This window comes from Nestor notabilis, unplaced genomic scaffold (assembly GCF_000696875.1).
Source record: "Nestor notabilis isolate BGI_N333 unplaced genomic scaffold, ASM69687v1 scaffold16483, whole genome shotgun sequence".
NCBI lineage: Eukaryota > Metazoa > Chordata > Aves > Psittaciformes > Psittacidae > Nestor > Nestor notabilis.
This window is the reverse complement of record NW_009923455.1, coordinates 15,755-26,038: the sequence shown is the minus strand read 5'-3', so window position 1 is coordinate 26,038 and position 10,284 is coordinate 15,755. Positions and strand designations below refer to the sequence as shown.

Genomic DNA, 10,284 nt, shown 5'->3' with positions numbered 1-10,284 from the left:
GGCTCAGTGCTATTGCCCCTGGCTGCCGTTGGTGTCTTGCAGTGCTGCTCGCATCCCTTGAGCATCTCCCACTTGGGCCAGTGTTGCCTCTGATGCTCTCAGTGCAGCTCCAGTGCTGGTGGGTGTCCCCTCTTGCCAGCCTGGGGACAGAGGGAGGTGGCAGGCCTGGCTGTGGGCTGGAGATGCATACCTGCACACATGGGAGAAGCTCGCTAGCCCCAAACAAACCACTGCTTTTTATCCATCTGGTTGTGCTTGTCCCCAAAAATGCCCCAGGCTCTGAGGTTACTTGGAATGGGATAGCTGCAGGGAGCCTCTGCAGGGCAAGGGCTGTGGATCATCCCCAGCACCACAGCTTGGTGGAGCATCCCACGCTGTTTTGCATCACTGAGGGCTTTGACTGGGCAGGCCCAGGCTGTGCCTCTTGATGGGTGCAGGGTGTCTTTAGCAGAGCCATCATCAATGCGGCCAGCACCTCTTCATCCCACAGGAGCGGGTACAGCTCAGACAGTGGTGCTGGAGGTTTACCTCATTTCCAGCCACTTGGGCCTGAGGATGCTTTTCTGCTCCATCCTAGAAGCAGGTTGTGCTTTGCACATGTCCCTCTTCCCCTGCTCTAATAGCCAGCCCTCCTGTGTCTTCCAGGAAAGCTATTGCCAAGTCCAGCCTCCAGCACATGGTAGCCCAGCCCAACCCTGCACTAACCCTGAGGAGCGACTCGGAGAGGCAGATACACAGCACTGTGGACTGGAGCGTAAGTTGTAGTGCATTTTGCTGGACATTGCATGGAATAGGCTCCCAGCCAAGAAGCAGCAGGCTCTTCCCAAGCTGAGGGTTCCCAGGTGACTTTGACACATTTATGGCCTCTGCCGTTGCCACCAGCTTGTGGCAGCATCTGTGCTGCTGGCAGCACCCTGCAGTGCTGCAGGGAGAGGCTGTGTGGGCACACGTGTTTCCTGGGAGGATGGCAAAGCTACTCCACTGACAGCTCTTCTGCTCCTGGCAGCTGAGGTCTTCTAGTGGATGGGGCCAAGCGACAGGAGCAAGCCCCTGCTGCTTTGCTGGCAAAGCCTATCAGACTTCAAGCTACAGTCTCAGGTCATAGAACAGAAGCTGTTTCAGGAGAGTCCCCTGCACTGAATTTGCCCCAGTGCTTCCTCTCAGGGGGTGATGGAAGCAGCAGGATGCTGCAGCTGGGCTGTAGGTCTTGGAGCTGGTTTTCTTGGGCCCTCTCCTTTTCAACAAGTGCAATGGCAGCAGCTTTGTGGGGTTTCCTCTGTCCGGGTGTTGGCCCTGGTTGTTCTCTGCATCATGTCTCCTGGTCTACACCTAGCTCCAACCTCCCACCCACCAGCATTGTCCAGTATCTTGTCCCTCACACAAAGCATTTTGGGGGACTTGGATGTGCGTCTGGGGGTGCTCTCAAACACGTTGTCTTGTGCCTTTCAGGAGACTGCGGTCTATGGGGAGCACATCTGGTTTGAGACCAATGTCTCTGGGGACTTCTGCTACGTTGGGGAGCAGAACTGTATGGCAAAGCTGCTGGTGAGTGGTCACACGCCTCCCCGACAAGGACTGCAGATGTGGGTTGTGCTGCCGTCTGGCAGGGAGGCCTCTGCTGGCACACATGTTGGGGGCTCCAAGGTGGGGAGTGTGTCCCTCCTACCCTGCCGTGCTGGAGGGCTTTGTCCCCAGTTTCTGTCAGTGCTGATGCTCACTTACAGTTGGAGCCCAACACATGTGGGCTACCGCTCGCCCAGAGGTGGTCTGCTGATATTCCAGGGAGAGGCTGTTGGGATCCTACACCCTTAAAGGGACAATCTGGATCCAAGACTTTTCAGTAGAGGAGAAAACTGAGCACTGGAGTCCCAGGCCTGCTGCCTCCTGACCCTGCAGGCAGCACTGATCTTACGGAGTTGCTGCAGTCCTCCCTCCCAGCTTTCAGGCTCAGTCCTGCTTGTGGTACAGGACATGGAGCACTGATGCCATCCTGTGCCTTACCATGGGAGCCCTGCAGGTGCCTCCCAGACCAGCTTCCATGGTGCTCTCAGGCAGTGTCAGAAGAGGCCAAGGACTGCAGGCCAGCAGGAGACCACCTCCCTGCTCTGCCCCAGAGTTGAGAGCATCTGCTCTAGGCATATACTTAGATCCCTTCGTTTGCAAGGAGTCTGGTTTGTGTCTACTAAAGGACTTGTTCTGCATCCTGAGATATATGAAGGAGTTGTGATGGGAGGCTGAGCTTGCTGGCCTCTGAACATTGCTATTCACATGCATGTTTTTCCTTCTCTTTTCTCCTCCTCCAGCAAAAACCCCTCTCCAGGCGTAAGTGTGCAGCCTGCAAGATTGTAGTGCATACACCCTGCATCGAACAGCTGGAGAAAGTGAGTAGAACCTGTTAAGCCCTCCCTGGCTTGCAGAGCTGTAACAGCCTTTTCTTGGGCAGCCCTTCCTCTTGAGTAGTGAAAGACAGTACTAGAGGAACGTCTAGCGACGTGATTTGGGACCTCAGGCCCCATTTTGCTCAGAAACAGAGATGTGAGGGGTTTCACAGCAAGCACCAAACATCTCCAGAGGCTCTGGGCCTGCTATAGTAAACTCCAGTAGGTTTCCGTTGAGTATGATGATTTTACTGATTCCTCTCACATGTGTTGAATCTACAGATAAATTTCCGCTGCAAACCTTCCTTCAGGGAGTCAGGATCCCGGAATGTACGGGAGGTGAGAGATATGCCTTGGATGCTGCCTACATCTGCCCCTCTACCCACTGTCCCCACTCTCCATTGGGTTTGTTTTGTGTGATTCTCAGTCTTCAGTTTACTTTCCCTCCCTGTTTTTTCTGGCTTTAATTCCTTCTTCTCTGAGCACCTTAATTCGGCCTCTTGCTCCCTGATTTTTCTCCCAGAGGGCTGGTGCTGGTGCCTGTGAGCAGTGGGCTTGCTGCAAGAGCAGAAGTCCTGGTTGGCCTGTATCTCTTCCTCCTGCCTCTTCCCACATTCCCTCACACATTGGGCCTTTCATTCCTTTATTTTTTCTCTTTTTTCTCTTTTTCTTTCCCCTTTAGCCCATTGTTGTCCGGCATCACTGGGTACACCGGAGGCGACAGGAAGGGAAATGCCGACAGTGTGGCAAGGTGAGAGGGTATCTTCTTGTTAGGTTGGGTTTTTTTCTCAGCCTGAGGGAAAGGTAAGGTCAAATCAGGGACAAGAACAGGACTGGGGACCAGGGACATCCCACCGTTCCTGTCTGGCAGCAGTAGCCTACAGCAAAACCGACACAGTGTGCCCTGTTTTGCACACCGAAGCACTACATAAGTGCTTCCCACATAGAGTTCTTTCTCTGGGCCACATCAGTCCTGGAGAGGACTTTCTTTCTTACATGCTTTTCCTTGAGCAATAGGGACACCCCTGCAGAGCTCACTGGCCTCCCTGGTGCCATAGTGGTGGTTGGGGCTATTGGACAGGGACACAGTGGGTTCCAGCTGCAGACATGCTGTTTTTGTTAACATCTCTCTTGGTGGTGGGAAAGTCTTGCTGGGTGGTAGAAAGCTGGGAGGGAATTCTCTAAGCTTCTTATCCTTCCCTCCACAGGGTTTCCAGCAGAAATTTGCCTTCCACAGTAAAGAGATTGTAGCCATCAGCTGTTCCTGGTGCAAGCAAGCGGTGAGCAAAACCCCCATTGAATGTCTTAACCAGCCTGTTCTGCACCTCATGATGTCTGATTTCTGCTGGGACTCCCCAGGCTGCCTTTCTGCAACCTGCCCTTAACAGCTCCTCTTACTGGGAGAGGCTGTACTGTGGCAGCTGTGAGCTTCTACGAGAAACTTTCCCTTCATTGCTTTCCCATTTCATAATTCCTGCATGGTTTCCTCCAGCACTCCCTGCACTGGCATGGGGAAGCTGGGAGGAGGAGAAGGTGGCTGTCCCCATCAAACGGAGCAGCTGAGTTTTCTGTCTGTCTTCTTCTCCAGTATCACAGCAAAGTCTCCTGCTTCATGCTGCAACACATCGAAGAGCCGTGCTCGCTGGGAGCTCACGCTGCTGTTGTTGTTCCTCCCACCTGGATCCTGCGGGTCCGGCGGCCCCAGGTAAGGCACCTCAGCTCTTGTGGCTCTTTCACGGCTCCTGCTTGCCCAGCAGCTCTTCACAGGACTTTTGAGTTTGTTTCTTTTCTCTCTAGAATCCACTGAAGTCAAGTAAGAAGAAGAAGAGGACATCATTCAAGCGGAAATCCAGCAAAAAGGGGGCTGAGGTAAGAGATGAGGGGACAGGGAATGACCTTATCTTAGAAGCACGGAGGGAGTGGTCAGGGAGGGTGCCTGCTGGCAGGGCAGATCCCAGCTATAGGCTTATGGGGTGGCTGGGACATTGTCTTCCTCACTCCTGATGTGCATGGTGTTAGGGCTCAACTGGAGGTGGCAGTTTGTGTTTCCCTGTTTGTTGAAGGACTTGCAGTGTCTCTTGCAGGAAGGGAGGTGGAAACCCTTTGTCATCAAGCCTATGCCAGCTCCTCTCATGAAGCCGTTGCTGGTGTTTGTGAACCCCAAGAGTGGTGGGAATCAGGTAGGGCCATGTCCTGCATCTCCCTGAGAAGGCAGCTCTGTGAGGGCCTTGCCATTTGGCTGCTGAGGTCTCATCATAGCTTTGATGATGTCTCAGCTGCAGAAGAAGCAAGGCCACCCCCACAGTGCCCAGTTTGCAGCCTGGCAGTTTCCACCTAGGCCAGGCTTTGCCTGAGTCCCCTGAGAACAACCCTGTCTTGGCCTGTCCCCTTCTTCTACCATCCACTGGGAGCTCCCTGTTACCTGAAGTCTTTCTTCTCCCCACAGGGAGCCAAGATCATCCAATCCTTCATGTGGTATCTCAACCCACGGCAAGTTTTTGACCTCAGCCAGGGTGGACCCAAGGAGGCGTGAGTACTGGTGGGGCAGTGCCCTTCTGTTCCCCCATCCCTGCCCCAGAGATTCCTCCCCAGAGCTCTTCCCACAGCTGGTAGAGACCTGATGCTCCACAGCTCCCTTGTGCAACGAGCCCTCCAAAGACTTCATGTTTTGAGAGGCCTCTCTAGGATACCTTGTGGTCAGCCAATGTTTCCTGTGGGAGGGTTGATCTAATCTGTGAACTGCTGTGGCGGTGGGGAGGGAGGCACACACATGGCTTTGTGAATGCCAAGGGCTTTATGAGGGCAGGGACTCCCTTGCAAATGCTGTGTAACACCTTTGGTGCCTCTTTTCTTTCCTCCTCACCCTCTCTGTTCCCTGCAGGCTGGAGCTGTACCGCAAGGTCCACAACCTCCGGATCCTGGCGTGCGGGGGAGATGGCACGGTGAGTCCCACAGCCCCTTCGTGCCTTTCCAGTGCCAGCAGCAGCCCTCCTCACTAATCCAGTGTCCACGGGACAGCTGGTGCCACTGGATACCCTGGGTCCCCTCATGCACGGCTTCAGGGAGTGCTAGTCTGTGGCATGTCTGGACTTACAGCTCTCCTAAGAATCATAGAATGGATTGGGTTGGAAAGGACCTTAACATCATCTGGTTCCAACCCCCTGCCATGGGCAGGAACACCTTCCACTAGACCTGGTTGCCCAAAGCCCATGTGTCCAACCTGGCCTTGAACACTGCCAGGGATGGAGCATCCACAACTGCCTAGGGCAGAGCCTGTTCCAGTGTCTCACCGCCCCCACAGTAAAGAACTTCTTCCTTATATCTAACCTGAACTTCCCCTGTTTTAGTTTAAAACATTGCCCCATGTCTTATCACTACAGTCCCTGATGAAGAGTCCCTCCCCAGCATTCTTGTAGCCCTCTTCACATACTGGAAGCTGCTCTGAGGTCTCCACGCAGCTTTTCTTCTCCAGGCTGAACAGCCCCAACTTTCTCAGCCTGTCTTCATACGGGAGGTGCTTCAGCCCCTGATCATCCTTGTGGCCTCCTCTGGACTTGCTCCAGTAGCTCCAAGTCCTTCCTATGTTGGGGATACCAGAACTGCACACCATTTTGGGGGCCAGTGTCCTCACTGGGGTTACTGGTATCTCCCACAGCATCTGTTCAGAGCATTAAAGACTCTGAATAGCTTCAGTGGTGGCTAAGGGGACTCCATCTCTGCTCCTCTGCCATTGCTAGTGCTCAGAGTCACCTCCACCTGCCTGCCAGTCCCTGAAATAACCAACTGTTTCTTGGCACTCTCTTGCTCGATCAGGTGGGCTGGATACTCTCCATTCTGGACCAGTTACGCCTCAACCCACCTCCTCCTGTGGCCATCCTACCTTTGGGGACAGGGAACGACTTGGCCAGGACATTGAACTGGGGTGGGGTAAGCGATGGGCACAAGAGCCTGCTGTTGCTGTGGGGGATGGAGTGCTTCATCTCTGGTTCCAGACACATGGGTGGGAATTTGCATGGGCTGGGTGTTTTGACTTGCTCTAAATACAGACCAACAAAGAAGTGCCATTTGAATGTCACTGTTGTGACATTTGAATTATTCTGCATTAGATTATAATCTATTAGGACATGAACAAAAGCAATCATTATTTTAAACTTTGGGAGACTTTTAGAAGGAAGATGTATTGGTTTATATTTAAAGTCCCACTTTGTGGTGCATTCAAGTGGAGTCAATCTTTTCCACATCTTCTGCTCTGGGATGTTTTCCCAAAGCCCCCTGTCTTTGGGAACATCTCTGCGGGAGGCAGGTAGGAGACTTGCCAGGTCCTGTTCTTCACCAGGGTTACACGGATGAGCCTCTGTCCAAGATTCTGTCACATGTGGAAGATGGGAACATTGTGCAGCTCGATCGCTGGAACCTCCGTGTGGAGCCGAACCCTGATGCAAACCCTGAGGAGAAGGATGAGGCAGCCGCGGACAAGGTGTGGGGCACTTCCTCTCCATGTTAGTTCCTTGTGCTGGGGTCTGTATTCCCCTTTCTCTCACTGCCTCAGGCACTACAGCATTGGGTTGTTGTTTCCCTCTTGCCGCTCCAATTCCACTCCTCTCCTCGTGGCTCTGACCCACAGCACTCATGGTGAGGCACATAGAGATCAGCACTAAATGTCCACCAGAGGTTTTTAACCAAAGCTTGCATCAGATGTAAGCCCAGTCCCCTCTGAGATAATTCCTTTAGTAGAAACATGGGTGATTGCAGAGTGTGTCCCTTTGGCCACGTCCCTTATCCCTAGGAGCCAGAGGCCAATCCATCATCTCAAGCTGATGACCTCTGTATTTTCCTGAGGGGAAGGCAAATGGGCTCCGTCAGCCTCATGAGCACCATACATGGCTCTGCAGTAGCCTGAACTTGTCTTTGCTGTGGCCACACACTGGCAGCCTCATCCTTATTCCTCCTTTGCATTTCAGCTCCCCTTGGATGTCTTTAATAATTACTTCAGCCTCGGCTTTGACGCACGAGTGACGCTGGAGTTCCATGAATCCCGAGGTACGGAGGGGTGGCGGGGCTTCTGCAGGGTCTGTGGCAAGGGGGTGGCCCAGAGATGGACCTGTGAAGCATCCCTTAGGAAAGTGACCCAGAGGATTGCCCCACGGACAGGGTTGGAGGAGAAACAAACCTGAGAAGCAAGTGGAGGCTGCAGAGGGGCACTAGGGGTGTCTGCATGGGAACAGGGCTGGGGGCTGCCTCCTGGCCGAGGCTGGATGGAGAGCTGTGTCTGGGGAGAGCTGGCAAGTGAAACATTTCTGTGTGCAGGCCAATGACCTGGACTTCTTTCTCCTTTCCCCAGAGGCCAACCCAGAGAAGTTCAACAGCCGGTTTCGGAATAAAATGTTCTACGCTGGGGTGAGTGTGTGGAGGATAGCTGGGCATGCCTTCATAGTAGCCTTAGCATCAGCTGGAGCACTGACACGGCCCTGCCTTCTGCCCACACCCTAAACTCATCTGAGTTACACAAGCCTTCACATGCACCCAAGCTGAGCCCCCCAAAGCTGGAGAAAGGCTGCAGCCTGGGAGCCGCAGCTCCCCCTTGGCCATGAGCAGTGCTGGCAGTACAGCTTGCTCTCTGTCCTATGGTACAGTTGCTGTCTTGATCTCCTGCCACTATTGTTCTTGTTCTCCGGCTCATGGATGGTCACCCAGGCAGAACCTCTCTGGAGCTGTGGGGAGCCAGGCTGTCCCCCCTGCAGAGGAACAGGAAGCCTTTCCATAGAGTCCCCACACTACTTTAGTCTTTTATATTATACCTTGGGCCAGTTACAGCTCCCTGGCTAATTATGCTGCCCTCCTGTATCTTACCTCTAGAGCTCTGCCTCAATGTTGTCTTTGTTCATCCATCCCCAATATAATTCCTTACCCAGGTGGCTGGGTGATGGGTATTTGAGCAGTTCTAAAGGCCAACTGCTGCTCTGTACCATCTCACATCTCTTCTGTTTGTGTCTCGCCTTCTCTCTGTACAGTTAAACCCAAAGGGGACCCTAGGATCTGTGTAAGAGAAGCCATACTGTCTCTCCTGGTATCTCTAGATGGGGTCACATCAGCTCTGGTTTATGCTACTTCGTTACATCTTGAGACTGAATTTGTCTCTTGTGGCTCAGGTCTCTCACTGGAGGAGACTCACCTTGCCAGCTCTTCCCTAAAGCCAGGGTTAGGCTGGCAAAGGAATATTGGAGCATGTTGCTGAAGGTGCCCCGTAGCTTTTGGTAGGCAAAATAGCAAGTGGAATGGATCAGGTTGTTTTGGGAGGGGGAGAGGAGAGGGCTTTGCCAGTGAGCAATGAGGGGATTTGCTGCTTTCAGCAGCTAAAGTCTGAAGGTTGGTGGCATTTCAGTGAACGTCTGGGCACTAGCACTGTCTCTTGCCTTGGCAGACAGCCTTCTCTGACTTCCTCACCGGGAGCTCCAAAGACTTGGCAAAGCACGTCAAGCTGGTTGTAAGTGCACAGGGTGCTCTGGGCCGGGGAGGGGGGTGAGCTGTGGAGGTGTGGGGCACACTGAGTATCTCAGAGTTGGGGAGAAGATGTATTCCTGGGAGCATCAGCTTCCTTTGGCTTGGAGAACAGTGACTGTAGGGATCAGAGGGGAAGAGGCCAGCATCCCCCTTACAGCAGCCTGAATGCCCCTGTATTGTCTCCAGTGCGATGGGACAGACCTGACCTCCAAGATCCAGGACCTGAAGCCCCAGTGCTTGGTCTTCCTGAACATCCCCAGGTGAGCAGCCCTGGGACCTGCCCTCATGTGCTGGGCTCCTGCCCGCCATGTCACAGATCCCTGCTTGGGTTTGGGGTGCCTATCCATGCATTGTTCACCATCCCTTCACAGGTACTGTGCAGGCACCATGCCCTGGGGCAACCCTGGGGAGCACCATGACTTCGAGCCACAGCGCCATGATGACGGATGCATTGAAGTTATTGGCTTCACCATGACATCCCTGGTGAGTCAGTGTTGTTGCTGGTTGTAGCTGGCAACCAGGGGAGTGACTGATCCCATTGACAGGGTGTTAGCCAGCCCACCAGCCCTACAGATCCTCTCCTGAGGAGTTGTGTTGGCCTGTGTGACAGTGTTTACTCTCCGAGGTTTAGGTGAGGTGCCGTCATACCCTGGTCTCTGTGGATCCCTTCCCACTGAGATCAGGGTTAGGGTTAGAGATCAGGCCTGAGACCCTCAGAATTTGGTTTACTTGCACTACCTGGCTGACAATAGGTGCTCCCCCCATCCACTCCACAGTCCATGCCTTGCTCTCATTCTGGACCCTTCCACAGGCTGCCTTGCAGGTCGGTGGCCACGGGGAGCGGCTGTGTCAGTGCCGGCAGGTGGTTCTTACCACGTCCAAGGCCATCCCCATGCAGGTAGATGGGGAGCCCTGCAAGCTGGCAGCTTCCTGCATCCACATCTCCCTGCGCAACCAAGCCAACATGGTGCAGAAGACCAAGCGGCGCAACTCCATGCCTCTGCTCAATGAGTGAGTTCCAAGATCAATCTGCCAACTCCTCTCAAAGACAGGATGGGGAAGGGATGGGACTGATCCATCACTCCCAGAGACATTTTGAGCCCTTCTCAAGGAGGGCCTGGGAACGGATAGGTCACAGAAGTATGGCCAGACCCTGATGTTTGGGGTCTGCAGGGATGCTGGAGAGGGACTCTTCATCAGGGACTGTAGTGATAGGACAAGGAGCAATGGGTTCAAACTTGAACAGGGGAAGTTCAGGTTGGAAGTAAAGAAGTTCTTTATTGTGAGGGTGATGAGGTACTGGAACAGGTTGCCCAAAGAAGTGGTAAATGCTCTGTCCCTGGCAGTGTTTAAGGCCATGTTGGACAGGGCCATGGGCAGCATAGTCTAGGGTGAAGTGTCCCTG

The 10,284-nt window shown here is 53.7% G+C and overlaps 1 protein-coding gene across 1 annotated transcript in view; it reads left to right on the top strand.

Moving 5' to 3' along the window:
* Positions 1–577: 577 nt before the first annotated feature.
* DGKZ (diacylglycerol kinase, zeta) overlaps positions 578–10,284 on the top strand; it is a gene marked incomplete at its 5' end in the record, with an annotated part of 20,571 nt that continues 10,864 nt past the window's right edge. The window contains 19 exons of the mRNA XM_010012149.1: positions 578–754; positions 1,450–1,545; positions 2,304–2,381; positions 2,661–2,717; positions 3,061–3,129; positions 3,587–3,658; positions 3,967–4,083; positions 4,176–4,247; positions 4,463–4,558; positions 4,825–4,907; positions 5,260–5,320; positions 6,192–6,305; positions 6,715–6,855; positions 7,340–7,418; positions 7,720–7,775; positions 8,800–8,862; positions 9,066–9,139; positions 9,251–9,362; positions 9,691–9,890. Of these exons, the coding sequence (XP_010010451.1) occupies positions 578–754; positions 1,450–1,545; positions 2,304–2,381; positions 2,661–2,717; positions 3,061–3,129; positions 3,587–3,658; positions 3,967–4,083; positions 4,176–4,247; positions 4,463–4,558; positions 4,825–4,907; positions 5,260–5,320; positions 6,192–6,305; positions 6,715–6,855; positions 7,340–7,418; positions 7,720–7,775; positions 8,800–8,862; positions 9,066–9,139; positions 9,251–9,362; positions 9,691–9,890 (1,817 nt within the window). The remainder of the gene's footprint in view (positions 755–1,449; positions 1,546–2,303; positions 2,382–2,660; positions 2,718–3,060; positions 3,130–3,586; positions 3,659–3,966; positions 4,084–4,175; positions 4,248–4,462; positions 4,559–4,824; positions 4,908–5,259; positions 5,321–6,191; positions 6,306–6,714; positions 6,856–7,339; positions 7,419–7,719; positions 7,776–8,799; positions 8,863–9,065; positions 9,140–9,250; positions 9,363–9,690; positions 9,891–10,284) is intronic.